Source organism: Eucyclogobius newberryi, unplaced genomic scaffold, assembly GCF_026437365.1.
Source record: "Eucyclogobius newberryi isolate DKJ021-1_F unplaced genomic scaffold, fEucNew1.0.hap1 SCAF_13, whole genome shotgun sequence".
In the NCBI taxonomy this organism is placed as follows: Eukaryota; Metazoa; Chordata; class Actinopteri; order Gobiiformes; family Gobiidae; genus Eucyclogobius; species Eucyclogobius newberryi.
The window spans coordinates 8244310-8270173 of record NW_027315757.1 but is presented as its reverse complement, the minus strand read 5'-3'; the positions used below and the strand labels follow the sequence as shown (position 1 = coordinate 8270173).

Here is a 25864-nt window from a genome sequence, read left to right as displayed (position 1 = left end):
CCACAAGAACAAATTGATCGTGACGATGGACGAGTATGGTACATACCTCATCACGGGGTGTACCACCCACAGAAAAGAAAGCTGCGTGTTGTTTTCGATTGTACAGTCTCATATCAGGGCAGATCACTGAACCAGGAACTCTTACAAGGTCCTGATTTGACTAATACACTAATAGGAGTGTTAACTCGATTCAGACATGATCACATTGCTTTGATGTCAGACATAGAAGCAATGTATCATCAGGTTAAGGTACAGCCAGAGGACACAGACATGTTACGCTTTCTCTGGTGGCCTGAAGGAAATTTGGATAAACCCCTGCAGGAGTTTAAAATGACAGTGCATTTGTTTGGTGCAACATCTTCACCCAGTTGCGCTAATTTTGCCTTAAGGAAAACTGCAGAAGACGCTACAGAAGAATTGGCACCCATGGCTGTGAGTGCAGTGCAGAATAACTTTTATGTAGACGACTGTCTCTTCTCAGTGTCAAATGAAAGCGATGCCTGTACCATGGTAAAAGAACTGACAGAACTTTGTGCAAATGGAGGCTTTCGTCTCACTAAGTGGAATAGCAACAGCAGAGTTGTTTTGGCCTCCATACCTGAAACAGAAAGAGCGTCTGAGGTCAAGACATTAGATCTCTGTCATGACAATCTACCGGATGAACGAGTTTTAGGAGTAATCTGGTGTATTGAAACCGACTCATTTAAAATTAAGATCAATGCAAAGCCAATGGAAAAAACCAGGCGTGGCATTTTGTCATTTGTGAGTTCAATCTATGATCCATTAGGGTTCCTGTCCCCAGTTATTCTCCCTGCAAAAATTATCTTGCAAGAACTGTGTGGAAAGAAATTCTCTTGGGATGAGGATATACCTGAAGAACTTGCTCAGAAGTCACAGGCTTGGATATCAGACCTTGAAAAGGTTTCACAGTTGACAGGTGTTTCAAACCAGTCGGATATGGCAATGTTACATCTGCACAACTGCATCATTTTGCAGATGCGAGTGAACGTGGGTACGGAGTGGTTACATATCTTCGACTGACAAACGAAAAGGGCGAAGCTCACTGTTCGTTCGTAATAGGCAAGTCCAGAGTATCACCTCCTGAAACAAACAACGATTCCTAGGTTAGAGCTAACGGCTGCTGCTGTGGCTGTAAAGATGGACAAACTAATGAGAAATGAGCTACAAATGCCATTGAAAGAATCAGTGTTCTGGACTGATAGTACTACAGTGCTAAGGTACGTTGCAAATGACGGTCTCAGATTTAAGACTTTTTTTGCAAACAGAGTGTCACTTGTCAGAGATCATTCCAATGTCAGTCAGTGGAGATATGTGAACTCTGAGTTGAACCCTGCTGACCATGCTTTGAGGGGCATGAAAACCTCTGAATTCCTTTCAAACAAATCTTGGATTGATGGACCGGAATTTCTAAGTAAAGACAGTACACACTGGCCTGTGTCACCAATAATATCAAAGGATGTTCAAAATGATGCTGAGGTGAAGGTTATGAGTGTTAATGTTGACATTGTGCAAGCTGATCCAATCAGTAAACTTATCAGTCACTACTCAGACTGGCACAGATTAAAGAAAGCTGTTGCCTGGATGCTGAGACTAAAACAGCTTCTTAAAGAAAAGACTCAAGAGAGAAAAGTTAGTGATGTTCAATGTCCAAGCAAAAATGTCACAAACAAAAAGCAAAGGCTTAAGTCAAAAACGATCAAAAGTTATTTGACAGTAGCAGAATTGGAAAATGCTGAGATTGAGATTGTGAAGTTTTGTCAAAGACAAAGCTACAAAGATGAGATACAAACTTTGCAAAAGGGTGAAAAGCTTAAAAGAACGAGTCATGTTGTCAAACTAGATCCTGTATTGGACAATGGTGTGTTCCAGAAGGAGGACTTGTACTCAAGGAGACGTTGGCGTCAGGTTCAATATCTGTCAGATATTTTTTGGAAACGTTGGACCAAAGAATATCTCCCACTTTTGCAAGAGAGACAAAAATGGTTTAATGCCAAAAGAAACCTGATACCTGGTGATGTTGTTCTTATAGTAGATGATAGTGCACCAAGAGGTTCATGGTTGATGGGAAAGGTTGAAAAATCTATCTGTGATTCCAAAGGTCATGTTAGAAGGGTTTTGGTAAAAACTAAAAGCAGTGTTTTGGAAAGACCAGTAGACAAACTGTGTCTGTTGCTTGAAATGGAGTAATGTATGTAAACAAGTTTCATGTTTCAAATGTTTATTTACAGACGAAATGTCGCTTGTATTTTTGTTTTGGTAATTGTTATTCCCCCGAAGTAACAATTAGGGGCCGGAATGTAAGCGCCATTTTATATGGTTTGATATTTTGCATTCTTAATTTTGTTATTCATAATAACTCATTTGTGTTTTATTTAAAAGAAGTTTGCATGTGTGTGCATGTCCTGGACGCTTGGGGGCGCACTACTGTTACCTGTCATGTAAAACAGGTGAAGAAGTTTTGTTGTAAAACTTTGTTAATAAAGAGAGATGGCTGGAGCAACACGGTCGTTTTATCGTGCTGCGACTACACCAGTGGTACTACGCCTAAAACAGGCTCATGCAGTCATTATTTTCCGAAGAGGTTAAAACGAAGGAACAAATAACTAGGATTAGCCTCTACAAGCAAACTCTGGTCCGGTTGGAAAGGTTGGTCTCAGTCTGACTGCATTGAACTGATACGGTCGAGACATATTTCTGCTTTTATGTGCTTGTCATTTTAAATAGCTTTACATTGTATTGTGTGTATTTTTCATGCTTATAAAAATATGAAACAATCTAACCAATAGCGGTGTGTTATTTTTTTGAATGGAAGTTGTTTGTTTTTTAAACCTATCCTCTAATATACTCCAATATAGTCTGTTTTTAGAGGATTCCAATTGATTGATTTATTCATTGATTTTGTATTACACATTGCCTAAAAATCAGCATGTTTACATTTACACAGTAGATTAAAAATGTAATTTAACATGCCAATTGAATGTTTACCTTTGCCTGTCCATCAATCATCTCTGAAACCAGTATATACACTACACCGTAAATGCACTCTCTCTCCACTTCATCAATTGTCCACCCTATCTTCACCGCAGCAGCAGAAACATCTCGAAAATTCCCAACAAAACTCCATTCTTCTCTCCTTTCATTACATCACGAAGCACCAACATTTACCCATTCAGTAAAGCACCGTGTTTTGCTCCCCCTGGTGGACGTTCTCCTTGACTCAGCCTCCTGCACGTGGTTCGAGAGGATTAGCATCATGGTGATCCTGCTGAACTGCGTGACCTTGGGCATGTACCAGCCGTGTGAGAACATCGACTGCACCTCGGACCGCTGCCAGATTCTGCAGGTACGTGGCTTTCAGCGCGCCCGGCGCTCTCTCGCGGTTCGAGTCCATGTCGAGGCTGAACGTTGTGATGAGTTCGTTAGCCGTCGTCATTGTTTGCGGTAATGAGGGGTGCAGTGGGCGCCGTAATTAGTGTCCCGGGTTCAGGCTCGTTTTTGTGACTAGAATGCTGTCGAATTGTGAGGAACCCGGGGTGCAGCTGATCATTTAGGATTTTCTGGTCTCAATGGATCTGTTATTTGCCTGGAATATTTATCCACTCTAATCTCTATTCATGAAGACTATTTATCCAGGTAAAATCCATTGAGATGTAAACCTTTTTTTCAAAGGTGCTTCATGAAATAAAACTAATTGTCAAACTTTTGTGGCCCATGTTTTCTGGTGCAATTTTTCCCCAGCATACTGTACTTCTGATATCAGCTCTAATCGCATTAACATCAATAATATACATAAAACTATATGTGGTAATGCTTTAAGGCTCGGAAGTTACTATCGTGTGGTCGAGTGGTTGTCAGTCGCAAAAAAGAGCCCTGGTTTTTCATGGTTTGTGATGTTTGAAATGCTAATGCTAACTCTCCCATTGAAAATTGCAAACACTGGAAAGGTCTATACAAACGCAAGACAGACGCGTGCTTTCATTTTTTAAGTGCATGCACGGCTTTAGAACAGCTTTTTTCAGACAGTGAAGGGAAACTCAGGCGGTCCACCCAAGCATAGCCAATCAGAGCACTGGTTTCGTCCTTTACTTCTGGGTTCAAGAGAAACAAAATGCTTTATTATTAGCCGCAGAAAACCTACAGTGGTGTCATTTTATCACAAAGCGCTACTTTTACACGATACTCTTCTGTGGAAAATAAAATAAATAAGCGCATTCCAGGCAAACTATACAGGCAGAAGGAGGTTGCGGACCCTCCAGAAAAATGACATAGTGCACATTTAAGATACTTTGATACTTTTGTTTTAAGAGTTTTCTGAGAATGCGGCACAAACGGGGAGCAAACAATCTATACCGTTACAGTCTGTGTACACCATTTTACTACACCACTGCAAAGCAATACCCAGGAAACTACAGTTTGATATTTTGTAATTCAATAATACTCCAGGCCTCATTAGAAATTGGGCTTGTGAAATGCCACAGAATCACCGACAATGGGCCTTGTTCTACATCGGTACAGAATCAATGAAAAACAATCATCTTTTTATTTACATATTTTAACGGCTCCCCTCATTCACATAGACATATTAGATGCAGACTTTGTGCCAAAAAACCTCCCTAATAACCGTTTATTTCATCCTCTCCATTCCGACCCACTGGGAGCAGGCTAATGAGATGAGGAGAGAGTTTGTAACAATCGGCCATTTTCAAAAATCTTGCAATATTATTATGAACTGGCTCTAAATTGTATTGTTGGCGCAGTATAAAGGAAAGCTACTCTGCTCCATGTTAGTGCTAAAAGGGGGAAAATACAGTTATTAGAATCAGAAAAACTGTATTAGAATAAAAATATATAAAGATATAGATATAGATATAGATAAAAATATAATAAAGGTTGTACAGTATTTTCAGGACATTTTCTTTTACAACAATAAGCAGGATTTTGTGTATTTTTTAGCGTAATCTCAGTGTATTTATGGCAATAGACTTACAAAACAATTAGCATAGCTGTTAGCAATAGCAGTGAGGGCCCACTCACAGCATGTTAGCAACACAATTTATTTTACAGTTTAAACAATGTAATATATATCTTAAAAACACATCTAGTTTTTTCCATTTTTCCTTTTAAACAGTCCAAAGGTGTTAGTAACCACTTTTTACAATGTTCAGTGCAGAGTTTAGCATCACGGTAAAGCTAACAACAACTAGCATGCTAACAGCACACGTACTGCTTTTCAGAGAATAAAATGCTACATTTAGATGCAGACAGCACATAGCAGTCTCATTTTGACCCAAATTGTTTACAGTCTCTTTAACTTCTTCCTTGATATTTTCATTTTATTGATTGCCTTTTTTATTCATATATTTTTAAATTATTATTATTAACTAGTTAGCCCCAAAGCAGCTGCGGCTTCAGAAGCAGCATCTATATCATGTATTGTAGTCACAGTTAGGAAAAGTACAGCTGCGAATACTTCCACGGAGTAAAACACAATACATTTAATATGAGATTGAGCCCCGGGGTTCTTTGTGCACAACATGGAGGGCCTTTAGGTCAAAACGGTAAAGAACTCCTAATCTATACGAGAAGTGTCGAGCTGAAGCCGACGGGCAGTGCCATGTTCACACCACATTTAGTTTAATACTCAACTACTAATCCTAACCTTACCCATCTTAACCATACAGCTACCATAAATACATGTCATTGATTTAGTTTTTTGACATCGGACGTGACATACAGCGTGAGCAGCTGGACTCTCTTCATTTATGCAGTGTGTCAGGCAATCATGACAACATGCAAAAAGTCGCTTTTACAAACACTAATGTGCCTAGATTGGGTTGCTAATCTAGAAGTTTTCACTGAACTGGAGGGCAGGTCTGAATTTCAGGGTTCTGCTGTTTTAAACAAATAAATAAATCTGTTTCTAAGCAATTTTAGATCAATATTGCAGGTTAGAATGAACAAATTGTAAAACAAAAACACACATCTATGCATGTTGCAATTTAATACCACATAACAATAGTCTACACAGAACGTACAATAGTTCCTCTTAAGGCGCAAACAAAAATAAAATCATTGTTGACCTAATCGCGAACAGATATTGACACCCTTTGTGCATTTCGGATATTTACTTAAAAAACAGTGAATCACAGAGATTTCTGTAGACCCTTCGATCTGAAATGATGACATCAAATTCCAGAATGCCTCTTGAGTTTTCTTTTGTCGTGACGGACGGATTGTATTTTGATACGGAGATAAATAGACTTGCTCGCTAGCTTTTCCTCCTGAATTCCCTGCACAGGGAATTGGGACGGAGTTGGTTTTAATATATTCTCATGGACCTGCGGCTTTTGTTTGTTTGTGTGTGTGAGATGTGCCAAGACAAGACCATTTCTACTTCTAACAGGTGTGCAAACTCAATTCCTCTGACTATGTTCCTGGCTAAATTAAAAGTGACGTATTGGGTAAGATATGTGTATAGCTTTTTATTCAGGTATAAGGTTGGAGGTTTTCTTTTACATTGAAGCAGCTTAGACTTGGCATTTGTATAACTTATGGATTATGGTTTATGGAAAATAACTCAATGTAGCTTTGATTTCTGTGAATACAAAATACCACTGTTTTTCCTGCTAGTGGTTTTGAAGCTGGTTATTAGCACAATATTCTGTATATACTTCAGAATAATGAATTAGATGAAAGTGTGGACTTTACAAATTTTGACAGTTATAGACATCACATAGAACATTATACAGATAACAACCAAATAAACAGCTATTTCTCTCATTTGGAGCCGAGGACGCAATTTTAGCACGATTTTCCTCTGATTTTAGGTCGTGCCGTGTAAGTTCCAGTCATCTCTAGTTGAAGACAGTCGCTGCTGCTTCAGTCTCGTACTGTGGAGATCTTCTTGCATCTGAATTACAAAGTGTGCACCACAGAAAGGCACGACTAGAGCCCAGGAACAGGCATTCAAACATGCAATAAAGCTGATTTGCTCCGGTACAGCAGACTGTTAACGGACAGTCACGCTAACAATGTGCTAACGTGCTAATGTTCTGGTGTTACTCATGTGTGATCGAGTTGTAAGTCGCCAAAACAACACTGGGGTTTCATTGTTTGTGATGTTTGGAGGCTAATGCTAACTCTCCCATTGAAAATGCATTGGAGCTAATGTATGGAACTGTAGCAGCCTTTAGAATGTATTTTTCTGTTAGCAAACACAATAATGGTCTATTAGTATTAGTAATGCTGCTAATTTTTCCCTTGAAATTGCTTCACCCATTATTCTTGCCAGCAGAGGGCGTCACAACAACGTATCCATGCATTCTCTGTCATTATGAACGCTTATAGGTTAAGATTTCAGACCTTTATATTCTACTTGAGTAATATATTGTACAGCGCAACTCTTGTACTCTTAGTTAGAGAAGGTTTTGGTTCCTCTTCCCACTGTGAATACATCTACGAGTGACAAAAGCTTTACTCTATGTCGAGGATATGAAATAATTTGAACGTTTTGAAAATACCAGATTTTGTGCATCATTCAAGGTTTAATCCTTCACATTATATTAACTTCAAATTATAAATCAGACGTTATATTACAGACAGTCACTCTTGCTTGTGTAGTAGCTTCTCCAAATACTTTTTCTTTCCTCTTACTTGCTTCATTTCTTGCACCACCACTTTGAAGTTCTACCTGAGTAACATCCTCTTGAAGTGACAGCACTCTTACTTGAGAACAATTTTTTTCTCCCCAGCTCTACCCTCCTCTGATGACAGCTGATTTCCCTCTCTCCTCTGTATTATTTGGTAAGGGTCATATGCTACGGAGTGATTTGCCAGCTGGCTGCGCACTCGCTCTCCTCCTCTGGGATTTTAATTGCTTTCTATTGAGGTAAATTTGCCAGGCTTAATTTAGGAAATGACAAGCACAACATAATTTGAGCCAATGCACTTCTTGGTGGCGATGTTTAATGTTACTGGGATTACACTTAGAGCCATGGAACGACCATTCAACCGGTCGCTCATGTTTGTTTACCATGTGGCCACGCTGCATTACCCCCGTAGATGTAGCGTCGGTTACATGGCTCGCACGGCACACGATGAGTAAGGCACTTTGCGAACGTGGCGACAAGTCAGTACGACAAGTTAATGTGGACGCCGTGCTTGTCTAAAGAAGTGATGTGACACGTTGTTTAAAGATGTACTTAAACGTATGGATTTTGGCCCTTGTTTACATTATGGTCGCTAGGGAGCAGTTATACAGTATGTCACATCTGCTGCTAGTGTCCAACCAGGAAGTAACATTGTCAAAATGAGGTTTTTTATCTTTTATATATAACCATGTGCACTACCTGACATAACCCTGACATAGTTTGCACTTTAAGGTCAGTGTAGGAACATGGGGCCCACAAACACTGGGATTTATAAGCAGTTCATAGAAAATCTTCAACAAGACCAGCAATGGGCAACGGACAGTGTGTGTGTAAGGCCGCCTCAAGTGCGGAGGAATTTACCACAACATAATTTCACATAGTATGACTCAATATCGAAGTTGGATGGATATGGACTTGAAAAACACAGAGGAGCACTTCAGGATTACCACCTAATGATGTCAGTAGGTGGTTGGTATAGGTCACGGAGTCGATGGCGTAATAGTGCACTTTTCTGCTGATGCGTCCGCTGCCTGTCTGCATGGAGATGTTATTGCTTTCCCTGAAATGTTCCACATTACGGCATTAAAAGTATCTATCGTCGAAAAGTCAGACAAAAAAGCCAGGGCCTCTTCTTCCAGACTCTGTGCACCCTTCTGTACCTGTTACCGTTCCCTTCCCCCTCTTTACGCTTTATCTCACTAACAAGCATATTGTGTCCCCAGGTAGTGAGAGGGCTCTCTTCAGGTGGTTGCTAATGGCAACAGAAGGGATTTTGCTGACGATGTTTGGATAGTGAATGTCCTCCTGTGCATTTCTGGCCCGCTCTGAGAGGCACAGCTCCTCTGTGTTTCCTGTATGACCAACTCCAACAACGCTGTACTGTCCAGGGACGTCCAGATAATCAGGATTATTCAGGTCACACTATAAGAGCCAAAAAAATAATATCGTGACAATTTTAGAAGCAAAAAAATGTATTTTTAGTTAAATCTTTAGTTCACAAAATAGACCAAAATGTAAATAACTTCTTTTGTCTTCTGTTTTTGTCAAATCTACCTTCATTTGTCTTTCAGAAAGTTAAATTTTGCAAAGCCGCTCACAAACTTGAGGAACAGAAACATAATAGGAAATGAGAAGTAAAGATAATTAAACATTTCAATATAGTTTCGTCACAGTCTCAATAATCGCCAATAATCATTAAATCTTGATGTTTGAACAATAATCGTAACTGCAGTCAAGATGATATTATGGAACTGCTGTTGAACTCATCTGAGCTGTTTTAATGATTTCATGTGAGACATCGTGAGACATCAGACATCGAACAAAACTGCACTGATTTGCTCCAGTGTTTTGGATTATTAACTAAACTGGCTGTAAAATAAACAGGTTTTAATGCTCGGAAACCTGAATCCAGTCACTGAGTTTGTCTGACAATTTATTGACCAACCGCGCTCGCCCAAGGCAGCCATAAGATAGAAACACATTATTACCAACGTTATCCAACTGAGAGCACCAAAACGCCGAGGCAGCCTTCAGCGGCGCCATCTCGGTACGAGCCGCCCTGCCTTTCTTTTACATAGTGGCACTTCCAGGAAAAGTGTTGGCACCACAATATTGTATACAGTGTCTTGATTTGTGTAAAATGTTCCTTGAGCGGCTTGAAAATGACATTGTAGAACATATTTGCTATTGAGATTGGCAGCCCTGTGTAGAATAATACAACCGGAAGAGGATCACAATGATGGCAGCACCAAAGGAAACTTCTGGAATAAGGTGAATAAAGCTACAAATACATAAAAATATAACAAATATATGTATAGTATTTTTAATCAAAAGTGACTTAATCAAAATGCTTATTAATCACCATAACCATGTGATGTGTGTATTAATTAAACTCTTTCAGTAAAAGTGGTTGTTCATGCTCAATAAACATCAGCTAATTAATCGTAAGCAGCGTTAGCACCAATTAAAACAACAGCATATTGGTCGTTTAGAATGCAAATTTTGTACCTGACTTGAGCGCTGCCATCAGTAAAAGCCAACGACCCCGTTCCCCTCCTCTGCGCTCAGCATCGGCTCCACCGGGCCCCGCTCTCACATGATGAAAGGCCCAAACGGAGAGACAGCCTGAGCGCGTTACAAACCAGCCCATGATCAAACCTGATGCTCTGACAGAGGAGGCCGCGGCACTGCCAAATAACACAAATGTATTCCGCCGCTGACAAACAACACAAATGCATTCCGCCGCTTTCATTTAGAGCGCCGCGGAGCCGGGATCCCGCCGCCGAGGCGCAATCGCAGGGAAAGTGTAAGCATGCATTATTTATACAAACGTCAATGGAGCAGTTTGGTGACTGGGACACACTGCAGAGGAGGTGATGTACGTGAGTGAAAATGAGGCAGAAGCGTCAAGATAGTTTTGTTTTTCGTTATATATATTACGTTATTAATGTTTTATTCCTTGTTTGACCCACAGACACACACTCATCACCACCACCACCACCACCTCCTCCATACACAAACACACACGGTAAAATACATAAGGCATATACAGATAGACATAAGGGTGAGTACAGATGAACCAGTTGGCGAAGCACCATCCAAAGAGCAGTCTGCACCAGGAGCTGAGAGTTGCCCTCAGCCACAGGAAACAGACACAGGGCCCTGAGGAGAGACGGGGGCTGTAGTGCTGGAGAGGCTCCTCGCCGTGAGTGTGTGGTCCTGACTTTGGGATTGACTAGGAGCCCGGTGCCGGAGGAAAGGAGGGGTTTATATGGTAAAAGCAGTTGTGGAAGATAAGAAGGCTCAAGACCATTAAGATATTTAAAACTGTGACAAAAGAATCATACAAATCTATCCTAAAACGCACAGGGAGCAAATGTAGTTATTTTAAAACAGGTGTAACAAGTTCCCACCCCCTGGTTAGTTAGTCAGGACATGTGCAGCTGAAATAAACCTTAACTATTATTGTTGGGAAGACCGAGAGCAGGGCATTACAATAGTTGATATCAGTGGTTCTCAAAGTGGGGGTCGGGACCCCCTGAGGGGTCGTAAGGCACGAGTTGGGGGTCACGAGATGACTTGGAAGATGTTGATTATATAAGTATGACACTGTATGTAATGTATTTTAAAACAAAAACTGTATATTTTATTGAACTTACCGGTAAGTCAAATTACTTAATAAGCCGTTAAAATAAAACAAAATTAAACCTGATTTCAACTGTTTTGCAACTTGTAGATGATTTAATTTAACAGTCGGCAGTCGGTTGCACGGTTATTTCGGGGGTCCCAGTCTGAACAGTTTGGAAACCCCTGGTCTATACGACTGGTGATAAACACATGCATCAGTGTCTCTCTATTCGCTCATGAGAGAATGGGGCGGATTCTGGCCTCACTGTTTTTCAGGTGGTAAAAAACTATTTTTGTCCGTTCTTGACGTGTGGAATGATGATGGACATTTTAAACGTCTCAATAGTCTGCAGTCTCTCGACCTGAGAGGGCCTTGCTGGAATCACATGGAGAGATAAGATCGGTAATAAAGACATTTGTGCGTTATAAGCAAAAAGAAGGTTAATGAATATGACAGTGCAGATTAGGTTGATTTGCACTAAACTGTACAATAGAAGGTAAAAAGAACTGTTGTGAAGGACATGGAGCTGATGGGAATAACCTGGAGAGAAGCGGAAATGAGGGCAAGGGACAGGTAAGATGTGGAATAAAGAGCCAGTGCGCTGCAATCTAAGAAAGTAAATCACAAATATTAAACGACTTCCGGGTTGAAATTGTGGCATTAATTTTTTTCTTCAACACAATGCAATGACGACTTGAATCCTGGAGATTAAAAATCACTCAAACATGCAAGAATCACTAGTTTGAGATGGTAAATGAGAGGGGAAAACCAGTTAGTGGATTTTGCATAACACTTTGGTTCCTTTTGGTTCCATATTTATTGTATTTCCAGTGTCTCCCTTGCCAGTCCTGCCTTTTTCTACCCCAATCTTTGTGAAAGAAGCCAATGACTCCATCTAAGTCATGCTTGACCAGGTGATGTCCGATACATGGAGCCTAGTCAGATTTTCTTGGCGTAGTCGGATTCCCGTCAGCGCTGGAACCTTTCACGGAGCCAGTGCAAACACAGGCTTTAGTGGTTCGTCCAGCGGCGGCTCTGGGATTTGTAGCCGGCCACAGGCTGTTGTTAAATCTCCAGCTTGTCATTGAACTTCTGCCTCGGACCACAAAAAGGTAATAACCTGAAAGTGCTGCTGCTAAATTGTGTTCCCATTGTAGTCACTGTGTCCGGGCTCCAGGCTCTGGCTTTTCTAGTGCGCTTTTATGAAGACTTCACTTCTTTTTTGCTTCCTTTGTCCAAGTCTATTTGTTTTTTTATATAACTTTTCTCTATAGCTTCTCTCGATTAATCATATTTGCCAAATGTTCCACAGTATGCTATCTAACCTCTCTATTTCCATGGAGATAAGCAAGTGGTATATCCTCTGCCAGAAATGTTGCAGCAGTGCGAGGAGACGGAATTGATCAGATCTTATCCGACTGCATTGTCGATTCCTCTCATCGATCTGTTTCCTTAATGTTTTTCTTTTAGATTTTTAATTAATCACAAACCGTTACTTTATGCGTCTACTCTTTGAGCTTCTTTTTGATCTAATAAGCGACTATTTTGACAAAGTTAGGCCACATTATGAATTAAAGTTCAGTGTAAAGGGTTGGGCTTAATATAAGATAAGAAGGCTGGACATGTTGTGTGGGAGGAGCAGGACATGTTGTGTGGGAGGAGCAGGACGATGTTGTGTGGGAGGAGCAGGACGATGTTGTGTGGGAGGAGCTGGACATGCGTGGGAGGAGCTGGACATATTGTGTGGGAGGAGCAGGACGATGTTGTGTGGGAGGAGCTGGACATGTTGTGTGGGAGGAGCAGGACATGTTGTGTGGGAGGAGCTGGACATGTTGTGTGGGAGGAGCAGGACATGTTGTGTGGGAGGAGCTGGACATGTTGTGTGGGAGGAGCAGGACGATGTTGTGTGGGAGGAGCTGGACATGTGTGGGAGGAGCTGGACATATTGTGTGGGAGGAGCAGGACGATGTTGTGTGGGAGGAGCTGGACATGTTGTGTGGGAGGAGCTGAACATGTTGTGTGGGAGGAGCTGGACATGTTGTGTGGGAGGAGCTGGACATGTTGTGTGGGAGGAGCTGGACATGTGTGGGAGGAGCTGGACATGTGTGGGAGGAGCAGAACGATGTTGTGTGGGAGGAGCTGGACATGTGTGGGAGGAGCTGGACATGTGTGGGAGGAGCAGAACGATGTTGTGTGGGAGGAGCTGGACATGTTGTGTGGGAGGAGCTGGACATGTTGTGTGGGAGGAGCTGGACATGTTGTGTGGGAGGAGCTGGACATGTTGTGTGGGAGGAGCTGGACATGTTGTGTGGGAGGAGCTGGACATGTGTGGGAGGAGCTGGACATGTTGTGTGGGAGGAGCAGAACGATGTTGTGTGGGAGGAGCTGGACATGTGTGGGAGGAGCTGGACATGTTGTGTGGGAGGAGCAGGACGATGTTGTGTGGGAGGAGCTGGACATGTTGTGTGGGAGGAGCTGGACATGTGTGGGAGGAGCTGGACATGTGTGGGAGGAGCAGAACGATGTTGTGTGGGAGGAGCTGGACATGTTGTGTGGGAGGAGCAGGACGATGTTGTGTGGGAGGAGCTGGACATGTGTGGGAGGAGCTGGACATGTGTGGGAGGAGCTGGACATATTGTGTGGGAGGAGCAGAACGATGTTGTGTGGGAGGAGCAGGACATGCTGTGTGGGAGGAGCAGGACATGCTGTGTGGGAGGAGCAGGACATGCTGTGTGGGAGGAGCTGGACATGTTGTGTGGGAGGAGCAGAACGATGTTGTGTGGAAGGAGCAGGACATGCTGTGTGGGAGGAGCAGGACATGCTGTGTGGGAGGAGCAGGACGATGTTGTGTGGGAGGAGCAGGACGATGTTGTGTGGGAGGAGCTGGACATATTGTGTGGGAGGAGCAGGACGATGTTGTGTGGGAGGAGCTGGACATGTTGTGTGGGAGGAGCAGGACGATGTTGTGTGGGAGGAGCTGGACATGTTGTGTGGGAGGAGCTGGACATGTGTGGGAGGAGCTGGACATGTTGTGTGGGAGGAGCTGGACATGTGTGGGAGGAGCTGGACATGTTGTGTGGGAGGAGCTGGACATGTGTGGGAGGAGCAGGACGATGTTGTGTGGGAGGAGCTGGACATGTTGTGTGGGAGGAGCTGGACATGTGTGGGAGGAGCTGGACATGTGTGGGAGGAGCAGGACATGTTGTGCGGGAGGAGCAGAACGATGTTGTGTGGGAGGAGCTGGACATGTTGTGTGGGAGGAGCTGGACATGTTGTGTGGGAGGAGCAGGACATGCTGTGTGGGAGGAGCAGGACGATGTTGTGTGGGAGGAGCTGGACATGTGTGGGAGGAGCTGGACATGTGTGGGAGGAGCTGGACATATTGTGTGGGAGGAGCAGAACGATGTTGTGTGGGAGGAGCAGGACATGCTGTGTGGGAGGAGCAGGACATGCTGTGTGGGAGGAGCAGGACATGCTGTGTGGGAGGAGCAGGACGATGTTGTGTGGGAGGAGCAGGACGATGTTGTGTGGGAGGAGCAGGACGATGTTGTGTGGGAGGAGCTGGACATATTGTGTGGGAGGAGCAGGACGATGTTGTGTGGGAGGAGCTGGACATGTTGTGTGGGAGGAGCTGGACATGTTGTGTGGGAGGAGCAGGACGATGTTGTGTGGGAGGAGCTGGACATGTTGTGTGGGAGGAGCTGGACATGTTGTGTGGGAGGAGCTGGACATGTGTGGGAGGAGCTGGACATGTTGTGTGGGAGGAGCTGGACATGTTGTGTGGGAGGAGCTGGACATGTTGTGTGGGAGGAGCTGGACATGTGTGGGAGGAGCTGGACATGTGTGGGAGGAGCAGGACATGTTGTGTGGGAGGAGCTGGACATGTGTGGGAGGAGCTGGACATGTGTGGGAGGAGCAGGACATGTTGTGCGGGAGGAGCAGGACGATGTTGTGTGGGAGGAGCTGGACATGTTGTGTGGGAGGAGCTGGACATGTGTGGGAGGAGCTGGACATGTTGTGTGGGAGGAGCTGGACATGTGTGGGAGGAGCAGGACATGTTGTGTGGGAGGAGCTGGACATGTGTGGGAGGAGCAGGACATGTTGTGTGGGAGGAGCTGGACATGTCGTGTGGGAGGAGCAGGACGATGTTGTGTGGGAGGAGCAGGACATGTTGTGTGGGAGGAGCTGGACATGTCGTGTGGGAGGAGCAGGACGATGTTGTGTGGGAGGAGCAGGACATGTTGTGTGGGAGGAGCTGGACATGTGTGGGAGGAGCAGGACATGTTGTGTGGGAGGAGCTGGACATGTGTGGGAGGAGCAGGACATGTTGTGTGGGAGGAGCTGGACATGTGTGGGAGGAGCAGGACGATGTTGCCCCTCCCACTCGCTCCACAGTGCGCCGCTCGGCTTCACGAGCTGGTTCAGACTCTCACTTCTGCTGCTCCAATGAGAGACTGAGAGAAGCTGTTGAACTCTGTCAAATCCTCTTTGGACGGTTCATCTCTCGGGGTTCGGCTGAGAAGAGAAGAGACACATTTACTGTATTTCATTCTTACTCATATACCGATATTTGATTTTAGATTTTAGTTTCTTTAGTTTAGTTTCTTTCTTTAGTTTTTCTTCTGCTGATCGGCTGCATGTCTTTAATGCATTTCCCTTGAAGATGAATAGAATATGCAGTATTAAGCAAAAGTATCGATATTGACGATATCGATAAACATATTCGCTGAGGCAATAATCGATATCGCAGCAAATTAAACTCATAACAATAACACCAAGGTTCTCAATCTGACAGAAATGTACTTTTTTAATAAATACAAAGATATACTATTATAATTTACTTTAAAAAATATATAATAGTAAGAGTCGGACCACAGAAATACAAATTGGGTACATCTAAAAATACAATTTCAGGGAAAAATAAGATTCAGTTTCTTTCAAATGTGTCCGTTTACAGGTTGAGTCCGTATTTTTTCCATTGTACTTATGGGAATTATAGTGTCAGTCCAGACCTTAATCGTTGGTGTTATTATTATTGGTCCATTATTACTGTTTTTAATTGAAACATTTTCAATTGTGTCCTTTTTGAGTGTGAAAAAAGTCTAATTTTAGTTTATATTTTCCTAAATGAGCCATGATTTAATCTTGGTTATGTCAATGTTTAGCTTTGGGACATAGTCTGACTGGTAAATTAAGGCATGGACTTTTGTTTGAAGATAACTGGAATTATTGTGCTATTTTAGTGTCAAAAATTATAACAAAATATCACAATATCATCAATATTGCAGTAATTGACAGCTATATCACATATCACAATCTTTTCCAATAATGTGCAGCCTTAAAATGAAAGTAATGCTGATTGATAAACCAAGAAATCATCCTTCCTTCAGAGTATGCGCACGCCTCCTGTCGCAGTCTTTGCTCTTACTCGTCGCCTGCGTAAAAGCGTCACTTATAGTCTCCACACGGACTCGGCGTTTCACAAGAGCAGAAACTTCCCTTGTAGAGAAAGTAAAAGGTGCAGCACGAGGACGAGGCATTTAAAGATACGACGACGTCTTGGATACAGATGGATTTTTAGCACTCCATTGGAATCATACTACAGTCCCTACAGTGCACCTTTTAAACATATTGAAATAGTGTTGTACTGTGTGTTAGCTGTGTGCTGGAGCCTGTTAGCCACTGGATGTAATTGATGCTAGGACAGGCCAGATGTGTCCCCCTGGCCCTCACCATATGCTCTGATACCAACCACTTTTCTATTAAAGTCTTGAACAAAGAGGCCACAGAATGATTCCCACAGAATTATTACTGAACTGGTAAAGGTTTTTGCTTGGACACCAAAAACGTTAGACAAGACGGCAAAAAGCGTACAAAAAGAAACTTGATCTTGTGATAAACCGTCGTATTTGAGCCCACAGACTGTGCATAACAAAGCTAGCATCACCTGTTTCCTCTTTATCAATGCATGGCTTGTATTTCTAGGTTAAATTGCAACTAATATTATTCAAACAGTACATAAAGAGATGTTAAAACATGAGCAGGGAAGTGAAACAAATACAGAAAAAGCTGGTGAAAAGGAGGAGATGGAGATGATGCTTCTGCTGCTGCTGCTGCTGCTGCTGCTGCGATGGAAATGAAGCAGAGGAAGGTTGTACCAGAACAAAAGAAGGATGAACGAGGCTGAAGAATTATTACTGAATTGGTAAAGGTTTGTGCTTGGACACCAAACACATTAGACAAGACGGCAAAAAGCGTACAAAAAGAAACTTGATCTTGTGATAAACCGTCGTATTTGAGCCCACAGACTGTGCATAACAAAGCTAGCATCACCTGTTTCCTCTTTATCAATATATGGCTCGTATTTCTAGGTCAAAATGCAACTAATATTATTCAAACAGTACATAAAGAGATGTCAAAACATGCGCAGAGAAGTGAAACAAATACAGAAAAAAGAGATGGAGATGATGCTTCTGCTGCTGCTGCTGCGATGGAAATGAAGCAGAGGAAGGTTGTACCAGAACAAAAGAAGGATGAACGAGGCTGGAGGGGACAAATGTTGAGAGGCACAAGTACAGACGATTGGCCAAGAGTGACAAAAACAAAGCGCACTCGGTTAAAAAACAATCTCTTCCGTTTCTTTCTTTTCCAAAGGCGTTCGATGCGTTCATCTACATCTTCTTCGCGTTGGAGATGGTGGTCAAGATGGTGGCTCTGGGGATCTTCGGACAGCGCTGTTACCTGGGGGACACGTGGAACCGCCTGGACTTCTTCATCGTCATGGCGGGGTAAGAGTTCAGGTCAAACACAAACAAAGAATAAATGCGCTACGCCAGATTTAGCCAAAGCTAGTTTCAATCTGCTTTTCCTCGGACACGATTCAAATACATCCAAAGATCCTTCCATTTACATCCAAACCACACAGTCTTCTAAAAATATCATATTTACTTCACTTTGAACATGTGAAATGATAAATATAACTACATTTATCTTCTGCATCTGACCCATCATCCAATGCTGCTGTGGGCAATTTGTAAAATAATGTATCTACTGAAGACACATTATTTTATGTCTGTGAGGGGTTCCTTCATCAGGATTTGTGCTAACCCTCCATCTACTGGCAGCAGAGGGAATTACCACTGGGAAACTAAGTGATTGTTTGTAATGGACACGGTTTGACAGCGGAAATGTGAGAGACCTGTACCGTTGTTGGGCGGTAAGGTTTTAGGATCTCGTGCTAAACCATTGATGTGTTCAGATATTACAAATACACAGCAGTAAACAGAAGCACAAACCCTCTCTTTTCTGCTGCTGTTCAAATACATCTTCATAATCTCAAAAAACGACTAAAACTGTTGACGTGACACATCGGGGAAATTGGAAAGCAAGTGTATTTGTGAGGCTCAGAGCAAGACAACCTCGTGAACAGGATTAATGTGAATGTGAATGAAGATAAATGCAAATCCTGGAATGTTTTTGATGAGGGAAGAATGTTATAACACGGATAAAAGCTAAAACAAAAGTCAAGTTAGCATAATATATGTCATTTAAGCAAGACACACTCCACACTGTAAAGCCCCAACCTTTTCTGGTGAAACAAGACATTTATGAACATTATGTAGGTATATAGTAGCTTATAGCGGATCATTATATTTTATTTTTGTATATTTTTTATTATTATTTTTTGTGTGTTTTTTACGCTGTGAGGCAAGGCAAGTTTATTTGTAGAGCACATTTCATACACAAGGCAATTCAAAGTGCTTCACACAGCGGGAAAAATGCTTTAAAATCACAAAGAAATTACAGAAACAGAAATACAATAAAATTAACTAAATAAAATTAAAAAACACCTAGCCAAATCCAAATGTATCGGACCACATTGGCAGGCATTCCAGACACTCCTTCCCATATGTATTTGACATCGCAGCATGACAGGCGTCTCCGGGATGGACACATCACTTTTAGATTGATTTGTTCCCATATCTGCGCGCTTTCTGCAAACTGTAAATTGCCGGATTGTCGCCACGGGCTCGTTTTCAAATCAAATCAAATCAAATCAATTTATTTTTGTAAGGCCCAAAATCACAACAACAGTTGCCTCTGAGGGCCACAGTGAGAAATGAATCAACAATGTCTGTGGTGGCGAGGGAGTCAGACAATGTCTGTGGTGGCGAGAGTTTTCAGCCGTTCACTCTCACAAACACACTCTCATTCTCATGCCTTCTTCGACACTAGAGGCGAGGTGGGTGAAGTGTCTTACGGTACTAAATCCTACACGTATCGCCATTGCAAAAGTGAAATAGAACAATGGGCAATAGGGGGAGCGGAAAATGGGAATTTTCTGAGCAATATTGTCTTGAATGCAGGAGAATAAAGGTGCATGAATCACTCTAAACACAACTTCAAGTGGGTAAATGGAGGGAAAACAACAATAATGGTCAAACATGGTCACCAGTTGGTAAAAATCAACTTCTTCCTATGAGGCAATCAAACCAGCAATTACCAGAAATGTTCATACTTCTACCGACGTTCTGCGTTCAATTGTTCGATGTTTATCAGATTCTTATCAAAACTAATTTCACAAATGAACAAGCTGCGTTGTTTGGGGTTGTTCTCTGCTCAGGCCGGGGAGCACTTTGATTTGACAGTGGCTTAGCATCTACACTTTTACACTTGTCACTTTTCTAAGCTCCTTACTATCGTCTGAATAATGCGCAATAAAGCCTTTGCGCATTCAGTTCAACATGGCTCTTCTGACTCAGTCTAGACATGTTTGAGTCAGAGTGGAGAGCTTTAAACTGGGTCATTTAGATTTGAATATGTCAGAATGAAGGTCGTGCTGAACTTTTAACATTTATGAATAGTGACTATAATATGAAGAGTTGAGACTTCCATCTGTCCCAAGAGGCTTTGTCAATTCTGAACTGGAGCTGTTGGTGATCTCAATAATCATATTCTACTGTTTAAATCATTTATCCTTGGTCTCTAACATGTGTCCTAAAGTATGAATGACACATACTTTAAAGCCTGTGCAGTTTTGAGAGCACCTTCCTTTGACCTACTGTACAGTACAGTATTCCCTTGGCCTATGAACAGTGTTGATCGCACATTTCCTAAAGCTATGCAGTTTTGATTGCACATTCCATTGACTTATGTGCACTTTTGATTGCACATTCCATTGACTTATGTTCACTTTTGATTGCACATTCCATTGACTTATGTGCAGTTTTGACTGGATCTTGAAAAAAAACAAAAAAGGATATGTTCAGTTTCAGCCAAACAGAAGACAAAAGCCTCCACCACGGAGTCAGTGAGCCTGGAGGCCATTCATCATCATTTGCCATCTCTCGTTTCTCTCCTCACCCCCTCCTCACCTCTTTTCTCTTGCTTCTCTCCTCACTCCCTCTCCCTCGCTTCTCTATCCCACTACTCTTTCCTCTCTTCTCCTAAAATTCCTCCCCCTATTTCCTTCTCCTATTCTATCTCCTCTTATTTCCCCCTTCTCTTCTCTCTTCTCCTCTCTATTCGCCTCTCTTTTCTCTTTTCTTTGCTTTCCTCTCTCTCTTCTCCCTTCTCCCTCCTCGCTATTATCCCCTTTCCCTCTTCTTCCTCTCTATTCTTCCCTTTCTCTCCTACCCTCTCTCCCTTTTTCTATCTCTTCTCTGCTCTCTCTTACTGCTCTCTTTCTCCTCTCATCACTCTTCACTCTCTCCTCTCCCCTTTCTCTCCTCTCTCTCTCTCCTCTTCCCCCCACCTTCTCACCTCGCTTTAAGCTGCTCGTCCCGTCCCGTCTCCTCACTCTTCTGTCTCTTCACTCTCCCTCTTCTCTCCCCTCTTCAACCTCACCCTCTCACCCTCTCACCCTCCCAGCTCACTTTAAGCTGCTCGTCCCATCTCCTCGCCTCCCTGTCAGCACTCGTACTGGTGAATGCCTCTTCTTGGCAGGCTCTATTAGATTAGCGGCTGGGCTAATTGTCGCGGGCAGTGCCAGGCGTTCCGTGCCAAAGGACTGTTCTGTGTGCGCGTGTGTGCAGGGGTTTGCTCTGGGTGCCACCTCGCTTCCTCTGCTCTCAGATGAAGGCTGCACTCAGGCCCAGCAGGGTGGAAAGAGGGCGGGGCACTTCTGAGGCTTTAAGTGCCTCCTCTGTTTGAGATTTTGGTCAAGACCTCACCACAGAGACTTCATTTACACAGCCGTCTTATTCAAAGGAAAGATAAGAGTTGTTATGCCTGTGAAACGAGTTTAAAAAAAACTAAATGTCAGCCTTGCAGAATAGTGGTGTAAACATTTGGAGTATTTTGGCACAGGACATATAGTTTTGAATGTGTGAATATGAATGTCATGAGGAACAAATGCTACAACAAAACAACGCTTTGGATTCACGTAGCATCTTTCAAGACATCCACAGTCCTTGCATTGTTCGTTCACTCCAAGTGTCTTGCTTAAGGGCATAATAACCCACATGGGCCTGGTTTTCCCGTCACAGAACAATGCAGGCTCTGTCTTGCTTAGCTTCGATCTGTGGGATGCCGATATTACAAACATGGCCCAGATAGAGATGTTTCCTCTGCATTTGGACACATCATGTTGGCCTAGAGACATATGGTGTGGAAATAAACTAAATCCTTTAACATAAGCCTGTCTTTCAGTCATAAAGCCACAGCGGATCATTCCCAGTGAAGCTGCGTTTGACTGACTCACTGACGAACAACTTCTTTAATACGAACGGGAGACGATTCAGTGTAAAAACAAAGCCTAAGTCTAAACTAGACGCATTGCATAATTTAGCTTCATTCACACATTTCTGCTTTCAAAGGAAGGAAGGCAGGAAGGAGGCCAGTGAGGGAATCAAACTTTCTAGATTTTAGCCCATATTTAAACCACACACTGTTGAGTTAAGAATAGCTTATGCTTTTTCAAGTTTGCTGTCTCATACTCTGGCCTCTAGACATTCACAGACTGTAAACTGCTGGGCTCATTGCCTTTAAAGCTCTTGCGGTAACATGTTTGGATCATCATTTGTTGTTGTAGCGTGGGTCTGTTCGACACACAAGGACAGGCCTATCCTCCAGTGAAAGGACTTTTGGTTCTGGAGGCACAAACGACTTGTCGAAATGACTTTTACACTGATGCCACAAAAGCAGCACTACTTGAATACCAATAATATCCCAATAGTGCCATTTGTACCGCTGTGATATTATTCCACCTAGAATGGTTTTACCACTAAAAGGTCCAATATTATTCAAGGTTTTTGAAACCATTTTGTGCACTTCAGTTTAAGTATTTTACATTTTAAAGCATTCAGAACTCAAGTTGTATTTACTAGCTGATGGTGCTAATAATATGAAGTAGCTGTTCAAAAAAAAAAAACAGCTTCCTAAAAGTAGGGTTGTTCATTAAAAAAAAAGTGGAAAAAGTAAGCATAATAAGATTTGAATGAGAAAAACTACACAATATTGAACAATAGGTATGTACTGTAAGTATAAGACTGCAAGGTGGACTATATCATGATTTGAACAGCTAACCTTATGGTTTAAGGGCAGCCACTCTGGTTTGACAGATAAAGGCATGTGGAATGGTCTGATTTATAGTACAACCTCCCCTCAGTCTACAATAGCTTCATAAGACCTTGGCAGAAATCAAACAAGTTGCTTAACAGCTGAGCTCTTTTTGATTTAGTCTTGTGGTGTCCATATGACTACGTTTGAAACTTTTTCGATTCAATAATGCAACTGTCTTTGTTCTAAAACATATTTTGGCCTGTGCATTATAGTCTCAATAACAATGAAGTAGAAGTAACAATAATTCAGAGTAATCACAACATAGTCCTACCATATTCCAATATAAATTCAGTATTTTGTTTTATTTTGAACTCTTCTCAGACATGGTTGATTATATTTTACAACTGGGCAATGACAATATCCTTCCAATGAGCTGAATGCAAATAGAAATATTCCTCTCTAAACAGTGCGAATCCTCCAAGATACTGCACATAATGGTGACTGGCGTGCGGGAGAGTCGCCACATCGCCCCGCGTGCCGCCGGTTAATAACGGTGGCGTTTGTGTGTACAGGATGGTGGAGTACTCGCTAGACCTGCAGAACATCAACCTGTCAGCCATCCGGACCGTGCGGGTGCTGCGGCCGCTCAAAGCCATCAACAGAGTGCCAAGTAAGTACCTCGTGCTGCTCCCGGTCGTCACTCCTGCTTTTGTGGTGCCGAGAGGAGAAACGAACCAAGAAACAAACGCAAATCGACATATATATGACGTTAAATCATCCTATTTGTTTAACTGGAGTTTTAACCATATGTATATCATTCAAATATTATTCTAGATTTATTGTGCGGCAGGTATTTGAACCTCTTTACAGCACTTTATGATGTAGAGCGGCAGCAAAAATCACTTGAAATTAGAGTTGAAATTAGACATCCAATATAATAAAGAGTACTTATATTTGAGCACCGAATACTGGTTTGTAGTAGAATTGTCCAAAACATTGATACACATATACTGTTTGATTCTAAAAACCCAAGATTCACATTCAAACAAATATCGATACTGAAAAAAATCCCATAAAAATTAAAAAATTAAGTTTCCTGAATAATTTATATTTATAATATATCAGAACTAGTATAAGACCACTTTGTAACATTAGAACAAATACAATACTGGTATCGAAAGCAGTATCCAGTATTGAGCCTCGTCTTTAGTACTAAAATCGAGTTTGAAATGTGTGTATTGTGTAGTTTGGACTTCAAATCTGATCTTGTCTTATCTATTTACCGTAAATATTCCTTCAGACACATTTCTGAGGCAGTGATTCACCAGATCCCTGTCAGAGGAACCGAAGAAACAACTACCGTATTTTCCAGACTCACCTTTTTTTGGCCGGGGTGCGACTTATACTTATATTTATACTTAAATACTTATACTCCGGAGTGACTTATATGTGATATTATTTGTTATTTTCACACTTGCAACTGCATTTCATACTCCAGTGCAACTTATATATGTTTTATATATATATTAAGTCTAAAAACGTTTATCCAGTTGGCTTTTTTTTCATAATGTTTTTCAGTAAAGAAGGTGCATTGCTACTTTAAAAAACTAAAAACCAGCAAAAAAAGACTTAACTTAAAGGTGCATTATGTCACTTTACTGACCACATTGAGTATCTTTTCAATTATATGTGTTTTACTAATGTTTTCACTGTGAGCAGCATGGCCTGGCTAAAACTACAGCACACACAGACATACCAAATAAAACACTTTACACATCACTGCGCCCTTGATATGACAGGACTACTGCTACTGTAAACTGCGACAATATTGACATAAAACTGAACTTCTTTTGCATTTTCTTGCCGGCCCGGACACAATGAGAGACACATCCGATTTCCAGCGCATTCATTAATGCTGTTTCACTCATCAGATCGTGACCACAATCTTGTTCTTTTCATCAAATTCTCTCCCTCTCGACAAACTTTGTAACTCCCATTGATTTCTGTGTCCAAAAAGCTCCAATTAGCCCACCCGAGCTTACCCACGTCAACGCTATCGCTGTGTTTGCAGGAGAATTAGCAGTTATGCCCAGTCGCATTCATTGTCAAAATGTGATTTTTGCTCAGTTTTTCCAATTATCGCTGTAAACAAATGTGAATAGGGCGAAAACAAGCTCGAGACTTATTTACAGTTTTCTTACAGCCTCAATATTGGGTTTTTTAACAATAGCTTTGAAAATGGAGAGACCCATCGTTAGAAGACATTGGCAACAATTCCACACGGACTTGGCGCTGATTCTGTATTTAAAGATACAGCAGCCTAAATCGGAATCAATAAGAGGAAATGTTAATGTTTTGTCGCCTTGGCGTTTGTACGTTATGTTTTAGAACTTAAGACAAAGCCTGAATTTAAAAGCAATTGGCTTATGACCAAGCAATTATAGAAATTACTCAAGACAGCAACAAAGCAGGCGTGTAGCAACGTGACTAGCATGCTAACATACGCACGCAATTGTACTAAAACCAAATTGCACCACAGAAATGCTCAGAACAAGTCCAGTGATGGTTTATAAGGACTTAAACTTCAAAGGAAGCTTCCAGAGTGTTCCTATTACGTTCTGGGGAAAATTGAAACAGAGTGCTTAGAGGAAGAGGAACTAGCGAACAGGGTTACAGAAACTAGCGTAAATGAGGCTAAATATAACTTCAGGTATGTTTTTGATGAGGCAAGAATTAAAGAACGGGGTTTAATTTCAAGGTAGATTCCAAACCGGACCAATCACAGCCACGAGGCGTCAAAATATCACAATCTCTTTAAGATGGTGGCAATGGTGTCATAAATAAATAAAAGAAAACGAAATAGAAAGAAATGTATATATGGCCTGCTAAAACGCATTCAAATACTGGTGTTGTTTTCGCTTTATTTTATTTTATTTTATGTATCAATGTTACTTAATTTGTTTGTTTGTTTTTTAATTTATTGTTTTTTTGTTGTATTTTGTTGTTGTCATTTTGTGTGTTTTAATTTTGCAACTGTATTGTTATGTTAATTGTTTTGTTGTTG

General features: G+C 41.9%; 1 protein-coding gene across 4 annotated transcripts in view; it reads left to right on the top strand.

Moving 5' to 3' along the window:
• The first annotated feature begins 3253 nt into the window (after positions 1-3253).
• Positions 3254-25864, top strand: part of cacna1ia (calcium voltage-gated channel subunit alpha1 Ia) — a 156418-nt gene continuing 133807 nt past the window's right edge. For all 4 annotated transcript variants that reach the window (XM_072442471.1, XM_072442470.1, XM_072442469.1 and 1 more), the window contains exons 1-3: positions 3254-3364; positions 17953-18086; positions 23373-23470. In XM_072442471.1, coding sequence (XP_072298572.1) covers positions 3275-3364; positions 17953-18086; positions 23373-23470 — 322 coding nt within the window. In that variant the 5' untranslated portion in view covers positions 3254-3274. The remainder of the gene's footprint in view (positions 3365-17952; positions 18087-23372; positions 23471-25864) is intronic.